General features: G+C 36.6%; 2 protein-coding genes across 5 annotated transcripts in view; both read left to right on the top strand.

Annotated features, from left to right (window-relative positions):
• LOC131532118 (cadherin-like protein 26) overlaps nucleotides 1-11961 on the top strand; it is a 36974-nt gene extending 25013 nt beyond the window's left edge. Inside the window, exons 12-16 of one of the 2 annotated variants that reach the window (XM_058763537.1) lie at nucleotides 2111-2229; nucleotides 3106-3189; nucleotides 3281-3316; nucleotides 3422-3514; nucleotides 10034-11961. In XM_058763537.1, coding sequence (XP_058619520.1) covers nucleotides 2111-2229; nucleotides 3106-3189; nucleotides 3281-3316; nucleotides 3422-3514; nucleotides 10034-10240 — 539 coding nt within the window. In that variant the 3' untranslated portion in view covers nucleotides 10241-11961. The other variant, XM_058763538.1, reaches the window with a different exon arrangement.
• A 5406-nt stretch (nucleotides 11962-17367) lies between these two features.
• The window catches only part of LOC131532117 (cadherin-like protein 26), a 38243-nt gene continuing 29095 nt past the window's right edge, over nucleotides 17368-26515 (top strand). The window contains exons 1-2 of one of the 3 annotated variants that reach the window (XM_058763533.1): nucleotides 17368-20669; nucleotides 22489-22535. In XM_058763533.1, the coding sequence (XP_058619516.1) occupies nucleotides 20591-20669; nucleotides 22489-22535 (126 nt within the window). In that variant the 5' untranslated portion in view covers nucleotides 17368-20590. Of the gene's footprint in view, nucleotides 20670-21776; nucleotides 21793-22488; nucleotides 22536-26515 lie in introns of those variants that run through there. The other 2 variants (XM_058763535.1, XM_058763536.1) reach the window with 2 other exon arrangements.

Here is a 26515-nt window from a genome sequence, read left to right as displayed (position 1 = left end):
ACTGCACTATACTTTGTTTTGTCTGCGTCTGCCAGCAGTAATCCCCGGAGAATATCATCCGCCTCATCTCTCATGCAGTAATGAAAGTATTCACCTGGTTTTTGTCCGAGTTTTCATGCAAGTTGCTCACCAATCGAAATCGTTCGAACCTTCGGATCCATTTCGCCCATTCCTGTGGTTTAGAAAAGTCGAAAGCCTCGGGCGGCCGTATGCTGAATGTAGCACTCGGCCCCTCTGCTCTTGGCGCAGCAACCGCATTATCTCTGCCGTCCACTTCAGCTCGAGCTTTCTTCCCAGCGTATCCGGCTAACTAAAGCTGCAAACACATTAAACTACAGCACTTCTGACACCATGTTGTGTCTTGTAAATAAAGACTGTGGATTCAAACTGTATTTACGTGCTTTTATTAAACTCTGAAACAACTTTACATGTATACCACTTGCTGGCACATCAGAGTTGCTTTTACTCCCTCTAGTCATATAACCCGAGCCAGCCTATGGTTACACATCAATAACCCCACATGAACATTTCATCACTTGCTCACCAATTGATCCTCTGCAGTGAATGGGTGCCATCAAAATGTATTATATTTTAGCTGAAAGCAACAGTTTAAAGTTAAAACATATTAAAGGGATAGTTCACCCAAAAATGAAAATTCTGTCATTAATTACTCACCCTCATGTTATTCCAAACCCGTAAGACCTCCGTTCATCTTCAGAACACAAATTAAGATATTTATAATGCATCCCGTGAGCTCTCTGACCCTCCCATAAACAGCAAGAATCCTTACACAATCAAGGTCCAGAAACATAGCAAGGACATCAGTAAAATCACAAACATATGCTGTTTTGTGTCAGATGCATCACGCGGAGGTGGTGCAGCTGACACAGAACAGCATACGCTGTTTATGTTCAGTGGATACTCTCTGAAATGGTGCCAGGGTGATGTGGAGGTATTGTTGAATAAAGTCGTTGTTTTTTTTTTTCTTTTGCACACAAAAAGTATTCTCGTAGCTTTGTAAAATTACAGTTGAACCCTTGAAGTCACATGGATTATTTTACAGATGTCCTTGCTACGTTTCCGGACCTTGATCGTGTAATGAACCTTGCTGTCTATGGAGGGTCAGAGAGCTCACAGGATGCATTAAAAATATCTTAATTTATATTCCGAAGATGAACGGAGGTTTTACGGGTTTGGAACGACATGAGTGTGAGCAATTAATTTTCTCATTAACTAATTAATTAATTTGTTTCTTACACACATGCATTTTGTTCACTTTACAAGACATTAACTGATGGACTGGAGTGGTGTGGATTACTGGATTATTGTGATGTTTTTATCAGCTGTTTGGACTCTCATTCTGACGGCACCCATTCACTGCAGAGGATCCATTGGTGAACAAGTGATGTAATCAACATGATCTCACAGAATTCCGTGTAATGTTCACGGACTTAATTAACCTCCGAATCTGTGGTGGCATCACGGAATCGCCGAAAGTTCCGTGATGGGCTCACAGAAAAAATTCCGTGATGGGTTCACAGAAGTGATACCAATGTAAGTCAGTGACAGGCATCAGCCGTGCTCCACGCACGGAAACCCTTAGCATCAATATGCCGACGCGATACTGGGACATTTATCGTCATCATTATTGTTCAGAACTGGGTAGGTTTAGGGTAGGGGTGGGGTCAGGTACTCCAATGAAAGTATAACTGCATCGGAGTCACTCTTTTTACGTGGTCCGATGCAGCGCTGGTGTTGAACCAGTGAATCCGTGCATGGACCACGGCTGATGCCTTCTGTGAGCCCATCACGGAATTTTCGGCGATTCCGTGATGCCACCACAGATTCGGGGTTAATTAAGTCCGTGAACATTACACGGAATTCTGTGAGATCAGGTTGATCAGGTTGGATGTAATACTACATTTCTCCAAATCTGATCCCATGAAGAAACAAACTTATCTAAGTTATCTAAGAGTAAATTTTCAGCAAATTTCATTTTTGTGTAAACTATTCGTTTAAACACTTCAAAATATGTTCAATGGAGCTGATAACTTTGAGAAAGTGTGAAAGTATCTATGTTTAAAAGAAACACTCACTTTTTATATTTCAGCAATGTGCTTAATGAGTCTACTGATGTCCTGCAAAACAGAGAAAAAAATGATTATGATGGATGATGGCCTCGGTCATCTCATCACAACAAATACGGAAAATCCAGGAACAGACTGCATGGTAATTTCATCACACAACTAGTAATGTTTGAATTTGTGCATTTTATTCAGTTTTAGGTTACACTTTACCACAAGGATTTATGTCAACATTAGCTCAAGTAATTTATGAAAAAACATGAAAGAACAATGCACACAGCATTTCTTAATGTTAATGTTAAAAATGACATATCAAATAGACTACATCTCCTTGTATAATTTGACACACATACACACTTGTTATTAGTGTTGTAATTAATTATTGTAGTATATCAAATACTGTAAAATAACATGCATAACATTACATTACCTTTATAGATTAAAAATGTTGTAAACTGAGCATTGTTAGTACCTAATTAATTAATTAATAATAATAAACCAAACCTTACTGTAAAAAGCCAGAAGGTCACATCACAAACCGTGAGTAACAATAAAACTCTTCATGTTCTTTGACAATTGGGGTGAATTAAAGCATTCTGGGAAATAATATTTTGCTGTCAAACCAAGTTCAAACATTTATTTTAATATCATCTATAATGCTTCTGGAAATACCCTGTATGTTGTGTGTATGATCAATCGCTCACAAATAATAAAAAAATAAATAAAAAAATGAAATGTTTCAATTAAATTAAATTAAGTGTTAAAAGCAGATCTTATTTCTACTTCCTTAAACTGAAATTCTGCATCCTGTTTGCTACCATAAACAGGAGACGGCAACACTTTAGAATACTGTTCCGTCATTAATGAGAATAACTACACAGGAACAAATGACTAATGCACTATTAACATTGTAGTAACTACTATTACCTAACAAGAAAATATGATTTACAATTTATTAAGTAATAGTGCTCAGTTGAAACTGGTACAACCCGAATTCCGAATTTTGCTTCATGATATCCAGGTGATGCTCAAAGGACAGCAGGCCATTTCACAGGCTCCATCGTCAGTCTACAACAACCAGACGTTCAAACGCTCGACGTACAGAGTGAGTATTAACAGCTACAGCAAGATTTTTCAAAGTGTTGGTCATTTTGTTTGTTTAGTGATGGACTGTTTCTGAAATGTATGGTTTCCAGAATTCCACAAGACATACATACAGAGGAAATTTTCAGGTAAGAATAAAATGAGAGTAATAATTCACATCATATACGAACTCCAGCTCAGCTCAGCTCAGCTCAGCCTTTCTCACATCATCATCTGTGCTTTTTTTCAACCAGCGATCGAGTATGAGATCAAGTTTTAGGAGCAATTATTCTTACAACACCAATGCATCTTACATGGATGAAAAACTTGCCATTCTCATCAAGCAGGTGATTTTCATTTACATTTTCATTTACATTTAGTAGACGCTTTTATCCAATGTGACTTACAAATGAGGACAATAGAAACAATAAAAACCAACAAAAGAGCAATAATAAATATATATTTGTTATATATATATAATAAATAAAAAGAAAACAAGTAATTGAAAAAGAGTAGGAAACACTAGTGTTAGAGGGTCTTTTCGCACAATATATATACAGTGGGGCAAAAAAGTATTTAGTCAGCCACCAATTGTGCAAGTTCTCCCACTTAAAAAGAAGAGAGAGGTCTGTAATTTTCATCATAGGTATACCTCAACTATGAGAGACAAAATGAGAAAAAAAATCCAGAAAATCACATTGTAGGATTTTTAAAGAATTTATTTGCAAATTATGTTGGAAAATAAGTATTTGGTCAATAACAAAATTTCATCTCAATACTTTGTTATATACCCTTTGTTGGCAATGACAGAGGTCAAACGTTTTCTGTAAGTCTTCACAAGGTTTTCACACACTGTTGCTGGTATTTTGGCCCATTCCTCCATGCAGATCTCCTCTAGAGCAGTAATGTTTTGGGGCTGTCGCTGGGCAACACGGACTTTCAACTCCCTCCAAAGATTTTCGATGGGGTTGAGATCTGGAGACTGGCTAGGCCACTCCAGGACCTTGAAATGCTTCTTACGAAGCCACTCCTTCGTTGCCCGGGCGGTGTGTTTGGGATCATTGTCATGCTGAAAGACCCAGCCACGTTTCATCTTCAATGCCCTTGCTGATGGAAGGAGGTTTTCACTCAAAATCTCACAATACATGGCCCCATTCATTCTTTCGTTTACACGGATCAGTCGTCCTGGTCCCTTTGCGGGAAACAGCCCCAAAGCATGATGTTTCCACCCCCATGCTTCACAGTAGGTATGATGTTCTTTGGATGCAACTCAGCATTCTTTCTCCTTCAAACACGACAAGTTGAGTTTTTACCAAAAAGTTCTATTTTGGTTTCCTCTGACCATATGACATTCACCCAATCCTCTTCTGGATCATCCAAATGCTCTCTAGCAAACTTCAGACGGGCCGGACATGTACTGGCTTAAGCAGGGGGACACGTCTGGCACTGCAGGATTTGAGTCCCTGGCGGCGCAGTGTGTTACTGATGGTAGCCTTTGTTACTTTGGTCCCAGCTTTCTGCAGGTCATTCACTAGGTCCCCCCGTGTGGTTCTGGGATTTTTGCTCACAGTTCTTGTGATAATTTTGACCCCACGGGATGAGATCTTGCGTGGAGCCCCAGATCGAGGGAGATTATCAGTGGTGTTGTATGTCTTCCATTTTCTAATAATTGCTCCCACAGTTGATTTCTTCACACCAAGCTGCTTACCTATTGCAGATTCAGTCTTCCCAGCCTGGTGCAGGTTTACAATTTTGTTTCTGGTGTCCTTTGACAGCTCTTTGGTCTTGGCCATGGTGGAGTTTGGAGTTGGACTGTTTGAGGTTGTGGACAGGTGTATTTTATACTGATAACAAGTTAAAACAGATGCCATTAATACAGGTAACGAGTGGAGGACAGAGGAGCCTCTTAAAGAAGAAGTTACAGGTCTGTGAGAGCCAGAAATCTTGCTTGTTTGTAGGTGAGCAAATACTTATTTTACCGAGGAATTTACCAATTAATTCTTTAAAAATCCTACAATGTGATTTTCTGGATTTTTTTTCTCATTTTGTCTCTCATAGTTGAGGTATACCTATGATGAAAATTACAGGCCTCTCTTATCTTTTTAAGTGGGAGAACTTGCACAATTGGTGGCTGACTAAATACTTTTTTGCCCCACTGTATATATCTATCTATCTATCTATCTATCTATCTATATATATATATATATATATATATAGATAGATAGATAGATAGATAGATAGATATAATTAAAACAAGTCAAAAGAATAGAGAATGCTAGTGTTAATGGGGTCATTTTTTGTAATAAAAAGAAAACAAGTAGATAAAAAAAGAATAGAGAATATTTTATGCCTCTGTAAGCGTACATTACTACTCTACTTTACTTTCTTCATTTCACAACTATAATTTGTGAATTTTGTGAAAATGATTAAATATCTGGCATCAGCGTTAGTTCTGGCGGGTCACGTTAGTCAAGCATATCTACCTATAGGGATGCAACACCTATCACAGCACTCATATATAAGGTCCATCAGTATTATCACCAGCTTCACGTTGCTCAATAGCTAATTAATGGCTAATTCGCCAGGCAAACACCATCATCTCAGTACTAGGAATTGTGCAATCGTGAATTTGGCAAGAGGATTCGTTCCCCTTATGGATTTTACCTCGATTCATTCAAGTTGTTAACTTGAACACGTGCTTTCGCAGCGGGGTAAAGTTTGTGCTCGATTTTCCTCACACATCCAGGGATAAACGACAATAACTCCAATACGACCTGCCCTAAAAATTCTAAAACAGTATTACCACCAAAAGAGTTGATATAATAGGCAATGCCCCGCACAAGCTGTTGTAACGTGCATTAAGCCAGGAGAGATCACTCTCAGTGAACCGTAAGTAACCTTGGGGAAAGTGCAAGTTTTTCACATATTGATGCCCAATTCGGAAGTTAGCATTGATTCACACATTGTTATATTATTGATATGGACTCTATGAATTATGTGACTGACTAAGAACAAGTTCAGATGGGATCTTCATTCCCTACATGAAGAAGTATTAAGAGATCAAGCATCCATGTCTCAGCTGGCTATGTTTCGTTCTCCATTCATTTCTGAAGGTCTTCAGGAAGCTAAGCTAAGTTCCTTTTTAATGCTTTCAGATTATTGGCAACATGTTTGCTAAGGCTATGTAGGGTTTGATACATAAATATAATTTAATTTAGCTCAAAGGGAATCATTTATGATTTTACAGGGAATTTGAACAGAATCACTGTTCTGTGGCTGATCACTGAGTCGGCAGTGATTCACTGAACGAGCCGTATAACATTAATTCTGCAATGGATATTAAAATCCAAAATATAGTGAAAACACTATTAATAAGCACAGTAACAAGATCGGCAGATTAAGACATTAACTTGTAAGCACAAAACACAAGATACTTCTCTTTTAAATATAAATACGACTTTATTTATATAAACCTAAGACATAAACTAATCTAACACATGAACACAAGCAGTCACACATTCATACGTTGCAGAAAGAGAGAAAGAATGAGTTTAAGAGAATGAGAATGTGAAATCCCAAGTTTCTAGCAATATGTGCTATTGCATAGACCTGAACAAACCATCAGTCACTTAATTAACCCTCGCATTGAGTTTCTCAATGAGGCTAACATTTATATTAAATGCACCAGTTCAGTTAGAATCTGGAGTTGTTTTACTTGCGTTGCCTTTGTGTTACAGGGATTCCCTTCTGTCGTCGTCGTTACAGGAAAGGGGTTTTCCCGAGTTGGTGATTGGCTGGAAGTTCAGTAGTCTTTGAAGTGATGTCTTGGGAAGCCAATGGTTGGGCGTTGGCTGAGGATGGTCTTGGAGTCAGTTGCTGGTTGAAGTTTGAAGCGGGTCCAGTCGGAGCTGGACTTTGCGGCAAACTTAACTTTTGAACACGAGACTCAACGGAAAGAAAAGAAAGAAGAACATCGTGGTGTTAAGTAGCAACTGGCCTGTAGGCCAGAGCACGCTCAAAGAGCGTTAAAACAGCGTCAAAACGCGGTGGCGAGAAGAAGAGGAGAAGGGAAGAAGGGGAAGGGACGAGAGAGGAAGATTTGATGCTGTCCTGAGGTTTTAAACTCGGCTTTTTGGACACATCCCATCTGGTGTCTTGACCAATTAGATAGGCTATTATCTTAGCTAGGGTTGTTCCTTCCATCATAAATCAGCATGTTATCAGTCACATGGTCTGAATTTTACCCACTCTGGCAAAGTACACTTTTGGATGTGATTTCTATAACCAGAATATGATACATTTGACAAAGAATCAATTGGAAGAAACGTTTCAAGCTAGAATTGTCAAGCTCATACATACCAAACACAAATAAACCTTAAAGTCATTCAATAGTTATTAAAAAGACATACATAATATGTGCTTAAAACATGATAATCTAATGTGTGGGTTACATACATAATATAGTGTTATGCCTAGAAATGTTCTTCTAGGATGATTTTATGTGCATATGGAAAAGAAAGTCTCTGTGTATTTCTGTGGAGACCTAAAGACATGTTCTTTGGACAAAGGAATTTCAGTCTCAGTCTTCGTCTTGTATGTGTGGGGGAAAAGTCAATCTAAAGAAGCTTGTGATTTCTCTTGTGGAACACATGTGATGGCCATCTCTTTGACCATTAATTTTGACCATTAATCTTGATTACTTGTCCCAAATTTGACGATCTCCTTCCGGCATTGTACTTGTCAATGAGTATTCTTTTGTCTTAATGTTGCAAGCTGTTCTGTAAGAGAGGCTTGTTGGTAAGGCTTGCTCCAGACTCATGGCGCTTAGGAATCTGATTTATGATGTCCTGTTTTCTTGGGCCTCTCCGGAATTTCGGCTCCTCATGTTTCAATGTTCTGATCGAATCTTAGTTTTGTCTGACTCGTTCTGATCCTACAGCTATCTGCATTGCTTAGACTTATTTAGTTGTATTCAGTGAAGTGCTCATGCTAAGCTCATGTGATCATACTGACAATGTGCCTTACTTTCTGGTTGTTGGGAGCATGCTTGTTCCTAAGCTATCTGGTTGTTATTGGGAACACGCTTGTTCCTAAGCTGTCTGGTCGTTATTGGGAGCACTCTTGTTTTTAATGCTATCTGTTTGTAAGTGAAAACATGTTGCTTAAGCTTTTCAGGTATTGGCAGCATACTTGTTAGGTCATCTGGTTAAGGGCAACATGCTTGTGGCTATGGCGTATGCGGGTTTTGGCAACATTCTTGTTCATTTATTGGGCAAGGGCTACATGCTGTTGCTTAAGGCTTAAGATTTTTGCTGTTATTTTATGTTGGGGGGTATGGCGTATGGTTTTGTTTTGGGGGGGTTATTGCTGCTCTCCCTGCTCTTATCCATGCTAGGCTGCATGGATGTGCAGGGAGTTCATGCCCAGAACAGAAGCATACTGCCAATCCAAACTGTATGCTAATTGTCAGTCATCGTTAACGATAGTGGTCCTGACAGAAATCTAGCGTCAGCGTTAGTTCTGGCGGGTCATGTTAGTCAAGCTTGCATCAGCTGACTCTCAGTTGATCCACATCTACCTATAGGAATGCAATACCTATCACAGCACTCATATATATAAGATCCATCAGTATTATCACCAGCTTTGCGTTGCTATAGCTAATTACCCTCCTCCATCCCCAACTTCTCCTCTGTCAGTAAGGGTTCAGCCTTCTGATTTCTCCTTTGAATCAGACTAATCTCTAAAATGTTACATTAAATTATTGAACTTTAATGATATCTGCAATATATACAATACATTTTATGTTGGTTCTGTTCTGTTTATGCTGCTCTTATCCATGTTAGGCTGCATGGATGCGCAGGTAGTTCTTGCCCAGAACAGAACCATACCGCCAGTCCAAACTGTATGCTAATTGTCAGTCATCTTTGACGATAGTGGTCCTGATAGAAAAAATTAATTAATTAATTAATTAATTAAAATATTGTGTTAATGTTCCCATTAAATTAGCCTATAAAATATTCATTTTGAATGACGTCCCATTTTTGACGTCCCTCAGGGTATTTCCAGATGTCCCATTTTTAAAAACATTATTTATTTATTTATTTATCTGTTTGTTTGAACATTAAGGGAATATTCCATTTATAATTTTCCAAATATAAAAATACTTCTGTATGTTCTTAAGCATTTTGAAAAAAAGTAGTAACATTTAAAAAACATTAGAATATGCAAATTAAATGTTTTGGTTCCACTTTATTTTGATAGTCCACAGACATTTTACTAATTATAAGTAACTTTGTAACTACGTGTCAAGCAACTCTCATTAGACTATTAGTTACAGTAGGTTAGGGTTAAGGTTAGTAGAATAATTTGACATGTACTTGCAAAGTTACTTATATCAGTAGAATGTCTGTTGGGGGAGCATCAAAATAAAGTTAGCAGATATTCAGCAGACAGTCTACTAATACTCTAATGACTGCTAGTTGAACAGCAAAGTTAATTATAGTTAGTAGAACATCTAAAGTGGACTTTCGAAATAAAGGTTTAACACTGTTTCAGATATAAACCTTCCATGAATGATTCATAAGTAATGATTTTGTACTAATGTTTTCAGAACAATAGTAAAGAGCAGATAACTCTAAATTAATATTTTATTAATATTACTGGAAGAACATTTGTTCATAACTTCGAGAGAACCTTGTCAGAACATTAATCAAAGTTCTGAGAACGTTCCTTGTTAGTTGAGTAAGCATTTATAACTTAGATCAACAGGTTTTTTTAGATCACAAGAAATACATTTGGTCAAGTGTGTCCAAATGTGACAGGATGGTGAATAATTTTCATGGGTTTTGATTTTTTCTTCTCTTCAGAAACTGCTTGCTCTCCAAACCTGTGATGAGGAACTTGATATTTACGAACCGCGCTGTTACGCAGATGAAGGACAGCCTACAGCCAATGATGAATTGGATGCAATATCCATTCCAGAGGATGACTTTCATCCAGAGATGCTTAAAAATCTGGACAGTAGGTTCAGTCAGCTAGCAACAATCTCCAGACCTGACCTGATGAGAAGGTGACAATTATCTCAGGAAGCGTAGTCTAAATATGTGACGTCATCGTAAATCGATGGTCGCCCAAGACAGCCCATATATATATATATATATATATATATATATATAAGTGCTGTCAAAGTTAACGCGTAACGCAAATTCATTTTAACGGCACTAATTTTAACGCAGCGTGCATTTTCTGTTTGACCCGTGGCCTAGCCCACTGCAGTCATGCCATCTGCCGAAAATTTTGTTGCGTGTCTACATGGCATTGTGTGATAGTGATAGCCATGAAGCTTCGAAACCTTTGCAAATCTTTTTTTTTTTAAAGAGTGGATCGGATCACTTATCAAACTGAAACCACGGTCAATTAATTGATAATAATAGGCAGATTTAAAAAAAACACTTTATAGGCACTTCTTGTTTAATGGTATTTATATATAGACAAATTAAAAAATTCATGAAAATATAAAATCACATTGTTTTCTGCAAACTCCACCAGATTCTTGTTCTGCATCTCCCCAAGTACCACTGAGGTGGTTTTCATGTTGTTTTACTGTATCATTTTTTAATAATTGCATACTAAAGTCATGACAAATGCTATTTACATTGCTGTATAGACATATTTTAAAAACTCATAAAAAGATAAAATCAAATTGTTTTCTGCAAACTCCACCAGATTCTTGTTCTGCTTGTCCCTAAGTACCACTGAGGTGATTTGCTTGTTTACTGTAACATTTTTTAATAATTGCATACCAAAGTCAAGACAAATGTTATTTATTACCTCATTATATCACATATTTAAAAAATTCATAGAAATATAAAATCTAATTGTCTTCTACAAACTCCACCAGATTCTTGTTCTGCATCTCCCCAAGTACCACTGAAGTGATTTTCATTTTGCTTTACAGTATCATTTTTTAATAATTGCATACCAAAGTCATGACAAATGCTATTTACATTGCTATATAGACATTTTAAAAATGTATAAGAAATATAAAATCAAATTGTTTTCTACAAACTCCACCAGATTCTTGTTCTGCATCTCCCCAAGTACCACTGAGGGGATTTTCTTGTTATTTTACTGTATCATTTTTTAATATTTGCATACCAAAGTCAAGAAAAATTCTATTTATTACCTCACTGTATCACATATTTAAAAAATTCATAAAAAGATAAGATAAAATTGTTTTCTGCAAACTCCACCAGATTCTTGTTCTGCATCTCCCCAAGTACCACTGAGGTGATTTTCATGTTGCTTTACAGTATCATTTTTTAATAATTGCATACCAAAGTCATGACAAATGCTATTTACATTGCTATATAGACATTTTAAAAATTTATAAGAAATATAAAATCAAATTGTATCGCATATTTAAACAGTGAGGTAATAAATGGCATTGTCTTGACTTTGGTATGCAATTATGAAAATACAGTGATACAGTAAAGTAGCATGAAAATCACCAAAGTGATACTTGGAGAGATGCAGAACAAGAATCTGGTGGAGTTTGCAAAAAACACACCTCTCTCTCTCTCTGAGCGTCTGCTCTAAGAGTACATGGGTGGATGGTGATAATAGCGTTTTTAGTTGCTGATAAGCGTGTTTGAAGAGAATGTCTATTTTGACTGTCATGTATCTGGAGTTTTTAATCCTTCACTGTAAAAATGTAAAACAGACTGTTTCTTAGTATTTTTTATACTGACGAATGGGAATCAATGAATGTTTAATAAAACTCTGTATTTAATCTACTGAAGTATAACATGCTACTGTTTTTCTTGAGTGTTAGGTTTTATTTTGACAGGTCTCTCGATCTGTTTGACCTTTTTTTTTTTTTAATGTTCAACACACAGCTCTTGAAATAGTTCCCTTTTACAGTAACCACTTCACAATAGCACTTTTTATCACTGTCCTACAGCTTGTTTCCTGCCTGTCACTCATAAAGCTTTAACGTCTCCAAAATCTATGAATGCATAAAAGTTACATTTATTAAAAAAATAATATATATATATATATATTTTTTTTTTTTATGAATGGTCCATCAAGTATTACTTTTGTTCGTGTATTACATCATGTGGTAACACTTTATTTTATGGTCTCTTAACTAGTTGTTTATTAGCATGCATATTACTAGAATATTAGCTATTTATTAGTACAACTTAAGCACATAATAATGCCTTATTCTACATGACCTTATTCTACATCCCTAATCCTACCCAATACCTAAACTTAACAACTACCTTACTAACTATTAATAAGCAGCAAATTATGAATTTATTGACGGAAAAGTCGTAGTTAATAGTGAATAAGTGTTCCCTATTCTAAAGTGTTACCCATCATGTTACTTTTTTTTCAATGAAGGGTACATCATGTATTTGTTAAAGAGCATTTTATAACATCCAGTGCACTCACACACGCACTTACACACAGAAAGAAAGAAAGAAAGAAAGAAAGAAAGAAAGCTATTTACAAAGCAGTTATTTAGGAGTTGTAATTGGTTCATAAGATCATTTAGAAAGTGTAAGTAAATGATTAATAAACTATTTAAATGTACATTTATAAATCGTATTATTAGACACATGGTAATAGTTGCTCAGTGTGTTAATAAATGCTTTATTAACACATATTCCTGCAGTAATTCATGATTAAGTCAGGTAGTTATGAAACATTGGTAACACTTTACAATAAGGTTCATTAGTTAAACATTAGTTAATGTATTAACTAACATGAACTAACCATGAGCAATACATTTGTTACTGGATTTACTAATCTTCGCTAACGTTAGTTAATAAAAATACAGATGTTCATTGTTAGTTCATATTAGTTCACAGTGCATTACCTAATGTTAACAAGATTTTAATAATGTATTAGTAAATGTTGAAATTAACATTAACAAAGATTAATAAACGCTGTATAAGTGCAGTTCATTATTAGTTTATGTTAACTAATGTAGTTAACTAATGAACCTTATTGTAAAGTGTTACCGAAACATTTAGTAGTTGCCAGCCATCTATTTTTGTGAGCTCATCTAAAGTGAGGAATATTTATACCTTGTAAAGCAGTTACAAAGCAGATTTAAAGGCTCATTTATCTTCCAAACAGAAAAGTTAAACAAACACAACACAGAGGGATACAGAACACAGAAATAATTTTTTTCAAGATGAAAAACATAAAACTGTACAACTGTACACTTGATAAAAAATAAAAATAAACCTCTGCAATGTCATAGAAAAATAAAATAAAATAAAAATTCAAGCGTACAGTTGTACAGTTTCTTTTTTTTTCTTTTTGCATCTTGAAATAAATATTTCTGAGTTCTGTATCCCTCTGTGTTGTGTTTGTTTATTTTTTATGTTAGGAATATAACTGAGCCTTTAAGTCTCCTTTGTAATAGATATGCTTCTAAATCAAGAACAAGGCATTTATAGCTGTATTTATTAACTGCTTACTAATGACTAATAATGTTGGGACAAATATCTTTATAAAGGATGAACTGACTATTTACTAATGCTTACCTAATGATTCATAGTGTGCAGTTATTATAAAGTGTTACCCAAAATTGCTCTGTTTGCTGTAGAGTCATAAAATCTGTAAATATGATTAAAAGATGAATATGAGACAAAATTACAGAATGTCACATTTTATTATTGGGTGATTCAGCAGCTAAGAAGATCAGCACTTTTAGAGTTTCATCCCCCTATCTGATGTGAGCATAAGTATTGGAGCAGTTGTGTAGTGAATTTTGCTTTCAACAACCTAGGGAGGCGAAATAGTGTAGTGATGGGTACTCACGTCACAGATGACGTTATGATTTTGGATCACGTGTCACTTAAGGTGCGGTTATGAGTACATCACATAAGAAAGACTGGTGGGATATCTAACTTGTAGAACCTTTACTGCATTATCAATACAAGGAAGACACAAGTGTAAAACAATTTATTTTATTAACAAAAGATAGACAAGAGTAATGAACAACTACTAAATGAATACCATGAATGGAAAAGGAATAAAGTGCATAAGTTGCATAAGATGCAAGTGATTATGTTGGGTGTTGCTATGCAGAGCTACGTATTATAGCTACGTGCTGGAGACTCAGAACGGATGTTGATCTGTTGCAGTCTCACCTTCACAGACCAGAGACTCAGATTGTCGTTTCTGTTGCTGTCTCTTCCCTTATGGGACTCAGACTCAGAACGGAGGAGGTTCTATTAGTGTCTCTCTGGACATGCCAGAGACTCAGAACTTCTGTGTTTCTGTTAGTGTCTCTCCGTTTCAGGACTCAGACTCAGAACACTTTGTTTCTTTTGCTGCCTTCCCAGTAACAGAACTCAGACTCAGAACAAGGAGTGTCTTTTGGGAAGGTACCTTTATCCCTTTCCGATGAGGAGGAGATTGCAATCTGGCGCTTCTCCATTTCCAGACTGTGATTGGCTATTTCCATCAGAGTGGGGGGGACACGGTGTGGCCCACCCTTCTTTCCTCCTGTGGAACTTATTTGCATAGTCCAAACACACATTTAGAAAAGTGTCACTAAAGTTTTACCAATGCATCATTCACTTACTAAACCACAACCATAATACCTTTGGCAATGTTACGAACACATTTAGTCCAAACATGATGGAAGAAGATTGAACTGTCATGTATTCACAACAGCTGAGTTTGTGTAAGATGTTGCACTACACGTCGCTGTCACTGAGAATACTTATTTCTCTGAATAAGTATAAGATGTGTGTGTTGTAGTTTGCATCAGTTTAAGGTTTGAGAACATAGCTATGAATGGATTTGAATGGAACTTTGTGATCTCTCTTTGTTTCACCCACTGCTGCTGCATCCAGAGGTCCTAAGGCATTTTTATGGCGGTCACAGGCCAAAACCTGAGGAATCAGTCTGTTGGTGGGTGAAGGGCAGAAACTACATTTTGACCAATAGGAAGTTCTGTCCTTCCCGGGCTTTGTACCAAAGGTCTTCTTCTTGCCCTCTAAGAAGGTGTCTGGCTGTTGTCCTGGCATCCTTATCTGATGGCGTTGGACAGTTTGCTTATGTTAGTCCACCAAGATCCAGTCAAAATGTAGCAAACCTTTGTCCACTGTTGTGGTCAGACAGAGACCCCGCCATAAACTGGGCCCTGGAATGTGCTGTCCACTGCAGTTGCCTCACAGGTCTTTGAGTGATCAGCTGTGTCCTGTTGCATTAATTCTTCATATATTAAAAGCAGGGAATGTGTCGTATCAGTTATATCTATTTCTTCTGCATTCTGAGTCTTGCATTCGATGACTACACACACAGACCAGGACGAAGACGATGGAGCTGACTTTGAGAGAAAAGCAAGCAATTTGGATGCTAAAAGAACAGAGGAAATCAATTAGAGCTTTAGCAAAAACAAAGGGCATGGAGAAATCAAGAGTTTGGAAACCACCGGTGACATCAGCAACCAACAATGACCTGATCGGCTGAGAAAAACAACAGCAGTTGATGACAGACAAATCATAAAAGCAGTGAAAATGAGCCCTAAAATATGTGTCTGTAAAATTACCAACAATCTCCAGAAAGCTGGGGTGATGTTCTGACAATCTACTGTCTGCAAGAGATTTTTTGCAACAGAATTACAGAGGTTACAGCAAGGAGTCTTTTCGTCACTTCCTGTTTGTTGCTGCCGCATGTTTTGAGTTTGAACTCCTTCAAGTTAAGTACCTTGTTATCATTAGTTTTATTTTGATTTCCAGAGTCCGCTATTAGCTTATAGCCCGTTTGCATCGGCAGCCGGGTTGCCGCTAATCTCACTTACACTGCTAATACTCTATTCACACACATTACCATCGTTTTACTCACTGCTACTTGCTTTAATGGCAGATTTGTGTCTACCTTTGAGCGCAGGTGAGGATGCGTTCGAGCTGCACCTAGCTGGAGGCCGTGGAGAAGCAGATCCGTGACCTGGTGGAGAAGCAGGCCCAGCTGAGAGAGCGGAGAGCCGCTGGAAACATCCTGGGCTGACTCTCACTAGTCCGGGGTAAGTATACAGTGCACTGCTAACACTCCCACCACCTCTACTCCATGTGTTTCTCTGCACAGGCCCTGTGCACCCAGGACTCAATCTTCCCAGATGTCCTTCACTCCGGTGCTGGGACAGCACGGACCCTGGGTGCACCAGCTGCGGAACACGCGAGCCAGGCCCCAGGCGACGACCTCTCCCCGGTCTTCGAGATCTCCACCCAGAACCGCTTTGCTCCACTCTGTGAGACGGAACGCGACGTTTTGATCGTAGGAGACTCCATCGTCTGGCACGTCCGTGCTATGGTAGCTGAAGGTAAAGTGCACACTCAATGTTTCCCTCGCGCTCGTGTTCTCGATGTTTCTGAGAAGATACCCACGATCCTGAGGGGCAACGAGAGCATTGCGGCTGGTGAATGACATCAAGATGCGGTAGACGGAAACACTGAAGAGGGACTTCAGGAGCCTGATCAAGACAGTACGCAGCAGATCGCCCGCAACGATGATCATCATGTCAGGACCGCTTCCCACATATCGACGAGGACACAAAAGTTTCAGTAGACTGTTTGCTTTAAACGAATGATTATTGTCATGGTGTAAAGAACAGAAACTGCTCTTTGTTAATAATTGGAATCTTTTCTGGGAGCGACTTAGGCTTTTTCATGCTGATGGCCTGCACCCCAGCAGAGTCGGAGCGGAACTCCTGTCAGACAACATCTCCAGGACGCTACACTCCATATGACTAGTACCAAGCTACTATTATAAGCATGATCCCACAGATTTACAGAAATACAGATTTCTTAAAAGAATTTGCAGATTTCCTCTCAGACCTATTGGTTAATGTTGATAAAGCGCTAATTGTCGGATATTTTAACATTCACGTTGATAATACAAATGATGCATTAGGACTTGCGTTTACTGACCTTATAAACTCTTTTGTTGTCAAGCAAAACGTCAACGGGCCCACTCATCGTTTTAATCATGCGCTAGATTTAATTATATTGCATGGAACTGATCTTAATGATATAGATATCGTACCTCAAAGTGATGATGTTACTGACCATTTCCTTGTATTGTGCATGCTGCGTATTACTGATATTAACTATATGGCTCCGCGTTATCATCTGGGCAGAACTATTGTTCAAGCCACCAAAGACACAAATAACCTGCCTGATTTATCTCAACTGCTCTGTGTACCCATGAATACACATGAACTAGACGCAATGACTAGCAACATGGGCACTATTGTAGCAAATTATAACTGGTTATAATTAATAATAAATATTTAGATTAGATCTTAGAATTAACCTAACCTAACCTTAACTGTAGCCGAATCGACATTACAATTATTTGATCTGTCCGTCCACCGAGCAGACAAGCAAGTCCACAAAGTTACTTGAAGGTAAACATTGCCAGAAGGGTAAACTCAAGAGGAGAGTTTTGGAGGGCGTTTGTCTCAAGAAGAAGAGTTTTTGAGCGTTGATTAGTCTGAGTTCAGAACTTTTGATAGTTCATTGCCGCACCCATTTTGTGGGTGGAGTGGCCAATCAGAGGCATGCATTTTGAGCGGGAGAGACTTCCTTTGTCTCCGTTTATGGCTCATTTGCATTTTATTGCTGATCTGGAATGCTAGTGCAGCTTTTCATTCAAAACATAGTAAGAATTGTTTGATGCATTTCACGATCACATAGTGTACATCATTGTGTTAGAAATAAGGAGAAGATCATTTTGATACCAAGAAAGTAACCTCCAGACGATATTAAAGCAGAGATACACTCATACACTTGAATATAGGCATTTAACATCTAACTAATACAAGTAAAGGGTTTTAACTAAGTTAATATAATAGGGGAATATACATACAACACATGCATATAGCAGATACATTTATAACTGCTTAATTATGGCCTAAATAAAGACAATGTCTTTAGGTGTGTGTGTGACGTGTATTGGAAATTGTGGAGACAGACAACTGGTCTGGTGCCTGGCACGGGGGTCATTCCCTCCTCTGTGGAATGTGTTTGAAGGGACACCATAGAGTCGACCTGTTTAGCATCCTTTTGATAGTGAAAAAGACCATCTGCAATTTAGCACCCATATAAATGTAAATGTAAAAGGTGAGGCCAGGTCGGTAATTTATATGCAAATGTCAAAAGGCTAAAAGGGTTTTTTAAAACAAAGTGTAATCAGCCATCACTGATCCTACACAGGCGTTACACTATCTTCTCAAATATATTAGAAGTTGTTGCCCCCATCAAATTTAAAAAGGTTAAAGAAAAAAACGTTCTGCGCCGTGGTACAACAGTAATACCCATTCTCTCGAGAAATAAACTCGTAATCTTGAGTGCAAATGGTGAAAAACTAACTTGAAAGTTTTTAGAATTGCGAGGAAAAACAGTATGCCCAGCTATAGACAGGCTCTAAAAGCTGCCAGGGCTGAGCATATCCACAAACTCATCGAAAATAACCAAAACAATCCAAGGTTTTTATTTAGCACAGTGGCTAGATTAACAAATAACCAGACGCCACCCAATCTAAATATTCCCTCACAGTTAATAGTAATGACTTTATGAATTTCTTCACTGATAAAATAGATAACATCAGAAATACAATAATAATAAATGTAGATTCTACAGCGTCTAGTACTTCAGCTTCATTCATCGCACCCAAAGAAAAAATACAGTGCTTTACAACTATAGGACAGGAAGAGCTAAATAATCTTATCACTGCATCTAAACCAACAACATGTCTATTAGATCCTGTACCCACTATAATTACTGAAAGAGTTGTTACCTGTAGCAGAAGAACCGCTTCTCAATATTATTAACTCATCGTTATCTTTAGGTCACGTCCCTAAACCATTAAAGCGGGCGGTTATTAAACCACAACTATATCCTAGTGAACTGGAAAATTACAGACCCATTTCAAATCGTCCATTTATGTCTAAAATTTTTGAAAAAGTTGTGTTCGCTCAGTTGTGCTCCTTCCTGCGAAAAAAGGATCTCAATGAAGAATTTCAGTCAGGTTTCAGGCCCCATCACAGCACAGAAACTGTACTTGTTAAAATTACAAATGACTTGCTCCTTGCATCAGACCAAAGCTGCATCTCTTTGCTAGTTTTAGTTGATCTTAGTGCTGTGTTAGACACTATAGATCATGACATACTCATAGATCGATTACAAAACTATACGGGTATTCAAGGGCAGGCTTTAAGATGGTTTAGATCCTACCTGTCCGATTGCTACCACTTTTTTTATTTAAATGGGGAGTCATCTCAATTATCATCAGTAAAGTATGGAGTGCCACAAGAATCTGTCCTAGGTCGTCTACAATTTTCAATATACATGTTTCCCCTTGGTAATATTATTAGAAAATATGGGATTAGTTTCCATTGTTATGCTGATGATACTCAAATATATATCTCAACAAGACCAGATGAAACTTCTAAATTATCTAAGCTAACAGAGTGTGTTAAAAATGAAAAATATTGGATGACCAATAATTTTCTCCTATTAAATTCGGATAAGACACAGATATTACTTATTGGACCAAAAAACAATAAACAGAATCTCTTGGATTACAATTTGCAACTAGACGGATGTACTGTTACTTCCTCTACAGTCAAAAATCTGGGTGTTATATTAGACAGCACCTTGTCTTTTGAAAACCATATTTCCAATGTTACAAAAACAGCATTCTTCCATCTTAGAAACATTACCAAGCTACGAAACATGTTCCTGATACAGAAAAGCTAGTTCATGCATTCATGACCTCTAGACTTTACTATTGTAATGCACTGCTAGGTGGTTGTCCTGCATCTTCAATAATCAAGCTACAGATTATTACAAAATGCAGTGGCTAGAGTCCTTACCAGGTCAGGAAAATATGATCATATTACCCCAATTTTACGGTCTCTGCACTGGCTACCTATTAAGTTCCGTATCAGTTACATAATATTACTACTTACCAATAAGGCCCTTAATGGTTTAGCTCCTGTGTACCTAACTAGTCTTCTATCATGCTACAATCCATCCTGCTCCTTAAGGTCGCAAAACTCTCGACTTTTGGTAGTACCTAGGATAGCAAAGTCCACTAAAGGAGGTAGAGCTTTTTCGCATTTGGCTCCCAAACTCTGGAATAGCCTTCCTGATAACGTCTGCGGTTCAGACACACTCTCTCTGTTTAAATCTAGATTAAAGACACATCTCTTTAGCCAAGCATTCACATAATGCATCTCATAATCTTGTACTGAAGTTATATCTGATTAAATGCACATTATTATTGTTTAGCATGGGTCGAACAAATAATTTTTGCTTGGTTGGAATAGCAGCTACGCTAATTATGTCTCTATTTGTTTCTCTGTTTCTGCCAGGAATTACACAAGCTTCAGTATGGATCCAGATGGAGAAGAGATGATGCCAATCCCTCAGAGTACCTCAGATGATGCCAATCCTGAAACAACATACAGAAGTACCAAATTTTCCTATAAGTTTGATTGCAACATATAATCATTGCTGTAAATAGTGTTCATCGTCTGTTTGATTACGTCAATAACTGATTTTACTCTAAAGAACCAAAGACTTAAACTACTTCAGTCTGTGTGCATAGAATTTATTTAATACACAAGTTTCACAATTTGAGTTGAATTACTGAAATAAACTTTTCCATGACATTCTAATTTATTGAGATGCACCTGTATTATGGCTGGACAATTAGAAAGATTTGAAATGAAGGAAAAGAAGTTTTGAAAAAAAAAGATGGGTCGTCTGTGCTTGGACCATATAGATTTCCAATTGTAACGGGGCTATTATCGATTGAAATGTGAATGATAATAAAACTTCCCTCGGGGTCTATAACAGTGGTATTATGAACAAATTACTTTTTTTTTTTACTTATTAAAATGAATACTGCTCTTTGTTTTGTATTGTATTGAGCTGAGAATAAATAACTTTGATGATTTAATTTTATTTTGATCTGAGTCTGATAGATGTGTTTCTTGCAAAAGGCAAATGTCAGCTTGTAGTTTATTTAAATGATTCAAGACTTTGACCTTCTTTGCATGAGAACCAATTCCACGAACATACCATGTTAGAAAATTGATAGAAGACATGTCATGGAAGAGAAATGTATATTACTGTATGAATGTCGTGTATGTATGGTGTGTGTATATATTCATGGAGTTATGACTATATATATACGTGTGTGCATAACATGTCAATGTTGTTGGCAGACGAACAAAACTGAAGAGACCCAAATGACAGTGTGTATGAAGCAAAACAACAATAACAATGACAACAACAACAGCAACGACAATACAAGGACCATTAAATACTGACATTGTGTGAAACAAGGATATTATGTTGGGGGAGGGGGAGAGACCTAGGTGCAACTATCTGTTCTTGGCTGAATTCTAAGCTGTGCCATAGTTCTTGAAAGATCTTTGTGTATTACCACAATCCTTGCATCAAGTCCGGAAAGTTTATTTTCATTGGAGAGTAGAATGTCGCTTACCTCTTTGCAGCACGACCGTTTAGCTGATGTGGATGGTGTTGTGCCTGTACTGGATAGTGAATCAGGTCTTTTGGAGTTTGGAGTGAGTTTGCCTTTACTTTTTTTGTTGTCATCTGGTTTGTCCTTGTTCATGGTGCTGTAGAGTCTGTTGTAATGCGTGTTGATATATTCCTCAAGGTAATCCAGGTTGCAAAGTGGTGTAGTCCAGTTTTGAAATGGAAGAAAAATGTAAAACGAGAGAGAAGAAGAGATAGAAAAAAAAATGAATGAAGTAGTTTACAGTGTACTAGTCTAGCAGCGGGAAGCCGCCATCTTATTATGCACCAGATCTCGTTGAGTTCTCGTGTTACGCAGCCATCTTTGCGTTATGTGTGTTTATTTTAAAGAGATTCAATGTTATTGAGGAGTAAATCTGAAGACATGCTCTCTGTTCTTTACACTGACATGCTGGGCTCAATGCTGACGTGCAGTAATGAGCAGTCTGCTTGCTTAAATACGTGCTTGTAACTTAACCACATGCTTTATAGACATTTTTTTTTCAGTGCTATGTTGTTTGAGTAAAGTTTACAAACATTGATTGTAGAGTAAACTTAAAATAATTAAGTAGAAATTACTCATCAAACTACCTGGCCACGTTAAATTTACGTATTTCCTTTTTCTAATTTTAAATAACTTAGTTAAGTAGATTTTACTTAATTCTGTATTTAAATTTTACTTAAAAAATATGCGTGCAAAAACTTGCAAAATAAAAATTAAGTAAATTTAACTTTTTTTTCAGTGAGTGCAGAAACCTGTGGTTCATGGTGCAAGGGACCTGATAAGAATGTAAGTTTAACTTGCACAGTTATTTTGTGATGTTAGTGATGTGAAATCTAAACAAAACAAAAAAAAAGCCTATGGCATCTATTTCTACTGATTTATTATATAATTATTAAAGTAATTATTTTTATTGGGTAACTATTTCAGTACTGGTAGCCTGTTTCCTGAAATCTATAACAGATTCCTTAAAACTACAAACAAACATAAAGTATTTGCATATAGTAAAAGTGTTTTGACTAGTTCGTTGCTCTTTTTTTACAGTTTAGATAGTTAATCAGATTCTGGTTTGCATATTAAGGATTTCCTTTTAAGAGGCCCTTACCTTTACCACACCACATCACCTCCCCATAACGATACCACATCCTTTATTTCAACACATTCAGGTGCTGGTGGTTTATCTACATTAGTCATGCATAGTTTTAAAAGTTAGCTTTTTATGACTCTGTCTGTGAAATTATAGCCCATCTTCTGTGGAAAGATAGGCGTGAATGACTCAAAGATTTTCTTTGCATGGTAAAGTGTCTTGCTATTACATACATAGAACATTTATGCCAGTTTATGCCAACAAAGAAAAAATTCTAAAACTATTTTTAAACAGAAAATATTTTCACTTCTGGGATAGAATTTGATCTGCAGTCAAGTTCATGGATGTTAAATTACAGAAAGTGTGATAACTCAAAACTAAATGTTAACAGCGATTGTTAGGTTTTTTTTGTTTGTTTGTTTGTTCCTGAGCTTAGCCCACGGAGGGCCTCGGAGTAGAGGCTGACATTTTTTCGGGATTCCCACGGGTCACGGGAATCCCGCGGGATAGGAAACAAAATCGCTACGAATCACCTGATTGGGACGGGAGAGGAAAAAATGTCATCGGGAGTGGGCGGGACCGGGATGATACCCAACTTTATACACAAATATACCTTTTATATAAATAAACTATAAACTGTATATTTTAATTCGGGAATATCTGTGTGACAAATGGAGCAAAAGTGATTTGTGCATCTGTAGAGGCAGCGGCGGCCCTCTGCAGAGATCAGAGAAGTTTGGCCAATCAGAAGAGCTAGTTTGGGCGCCTATCAGCGGGGAGGAAAAATAAAAAAAAACATTCGCGAGCTGTGAGCATCTTCCGGAGCGGAGAGCGGAAACTAATAAAGGTATATTTTTTTTCTTACTTTTTCTGAAATCACTCACTGTTATACTGTACAGTATATTTGTTTATAGTTTAAATATTAAATGAGTTTAGCTCCAACCCTGATAAAACTCACCTACCTGCAGAGGCGGACAAAGTACACAACTTCCTTACTTGAGTGAAAGTACAGATACTACTCCACTACAAGTGAAAGTTGTAAAGACAGATTTTTACTTAAGTGAAAGTACGGAAGTACATGTTTTTAAAAGTACTTAAGTATCAAAAGTAAAAAGTAAATGCATTGTTTTATTGTCGCATTGTTGTATATTTGCAATACCATATGCCACTAATGCAACCTATTGAATACACTGATTAGCTTGTATTATCTTTGGAATTAAGAGCTTTTATGTTACAAAACATACTGAAATGGAACAACTGAATGAAGATAATTATAACCCTAACCCTAACCTATTTGAATACTTGTTTAAAAGTTACAAAGTTCTTTTTCAAAGAGATATATGATATGGTTCATTTTAGGCAAACAAAGCAAACATTGAATAGAAAAGAAACCTTTAATCTCTTCAGAAAACTGGATCATATTCTCTCAGTATGGCCATGGGTGTGCAGGTTGCACCAAAGAACCGTCTTTTTGAATTTTGCCATCAACTGATCAATGTTCATAAAATGCTCAGAAATCAGTGAACTTCACAACATGTGGCTAGGGTTGGGTATTGTTTGAATTTTATCCATTCTGGTTCTGCTTATTGATTTAAATTCTTATTGATTCCCAGTTTAGGTTTTAAAGTTTTCATTTAGCCTACTTTTTGATCATTTCTTTGCAAAAAATATATGTATTTATGTGCAGTGTTTTGACAATAAAATAATGTTCCGATTTATATACTTCCCTGACCAATTTTTAGCAGCAATTTACCAGTAGGCCTAAGTTATATTTTATATATATATATATATATATATGTATATATATATATATGTATATGTGGTAAAGTGAGGGCAGTCTTTTTGACAGATATATTAGCCTACCATTTGTATTGCCATAGTTTAACTACAAAAATTAAACTTACTATAATATATAACTATGGTAAATTTGTGGTTACTGAAGTTACTACAAATAGCATAATTATGGTTACTATAGTGAGATAATAGTAAATTTGTGGATACTGTGATTTTACTGCAAATACCATAGTTATGGTTACTATAGTAAAAACATGGTTAATTTTCCAAATGGCTTTAATGAGTTAACACATGCCTTTTTAGAGCACTTTTAGCTGTGCAGTAGCGCGGACGTTTACATTAGTTTAGCGGGGAAGATCCCGAGGTTGCCAGATTTGTGTAAAAAATATCAGCCAAATGTCCATTCAAAGCTAGGCAGAAAACTGCAGGCTTGGAAATATTGTAAGACTTGGCAACACAAGAAGGTCCTGACAGATCGCAGGCCGGATTTTCGCAGAAAAAAAAGGGTTCAGTGAATCTGAAAATGCACACACAGGTAAAAACTGCTATATATAACGACTTTCTACTTGGGGACCTTGATATAAATGTGGTTGAGTAAAAAGTACGATATTTGTCTTTCAAATGTAGTGAAGTTAAAGTCGCAAGTTTCCAGAAAAAATAATACTCGAGTAAAGTACAGATACTCAAAAAGTGTACTTAAGTACAATACTCAAGTAAATTTACTTCGTTACTGTCCACCTCTGCATACCTGTAGCCTTCTAGTTCTAGTAGTCCTAATCAGTGTTGGGCAGTAAGGTAACTTTTAGTTACTGTAATAATATTACTTTTTGCAGTAACTAGTAGTGTAACTAATTACTAATAAGTTAAGACAGTAATAATAGTACAGGTGCCATCCATAAAACAGCTTAGTTACTTTTATGGCTCAACACCGCTGATTAAAAAATCCAACAATCAAATAATTCCTAGATTTATTTTCATAATTTTCATGACTCGCACATGCATGTGATGTCCCCAGTGCAGCAGGCAAGCTTGCAATATGGAAAAGCTTACATTTAGCAGATAGAAATATTGCATTATATTGATTTTGTTAGGAAAAAAGATGATTTGAACACTGCTGTGTAAGTTGTGGCTGTACTTTACTCTCGCATTACATCCCTCTGACCAGCATGTGCTACATTATATTACTATTATTTAAAATCTTTAAAATTAAACCGTTTCTTACAAACTTATGTGATTTGATAAAATACATAATGAAATGTATAGAAATTACAATTAGCTTCAAGCTGCACATGACAATTAATGAGATTAATACAACACTTCTACTTGAATGTCACTATCAATCACTTTTGAGTGTTGGTAATAACTTCTGACTGTGATCCAATGTGGATTTTGGTCAAATGATGAGGCAGAAATATGTTATTAATAACATTCTAGAAGAATTTTATGTGGAAGATACACAGATACAACTTCTGTTGGGTGTGAAGAAAAAGTAATGCAACTAGTAACTAATTACCGTTGCAAAGTAAAGTAACAATCAGTGTTGGGCTTGTTACTCAAAGAATGCAATATATTACTTATTCCTCTAAAAAGTAACATTGTTACTTTACTTATTACTTTCTGGCAACAGTAATTAGTTACACTCATTACATTACTTTTTCTTCACGCCCCACATAAGCTGTAACTGTGTATCTTCCACATACAGTTATTTTAGAATGTTACTAACAACATATTTTATAGTTTGCCCATCCCTGCTTCAACTCACAAAGAGGCTTCATAAAAGATAAACCCGTTAATTAAATAAATTACTATGAGAGTGTCATATACAAGACGATTAAATATATTTGTTAATATATATATATTTAAATTATGAACAAATGTACAGTATAAC

This window comes from Onychostoma macrolepis, chromosome 23 (assembly GCF_012432095.1).
Source record: "Onychostoma macrolepis isolate SWU-2019 chromosome 23, ASM1243209v1, whole genome shotgun sequence".
In the NCBI taxonomy this organism is placed as follows: domain Eukaryota; kingdom Metazoa; phylum Chordata; class Actinopteri; order Cypriniformes; family Cyprinidae; genus Onychostoma; species Onychostoma macrolepis.
Note: the sequence above shows the minus strand (reverse complement) of the source record. Positions and strands in the feature narration are given on the sequence as shown.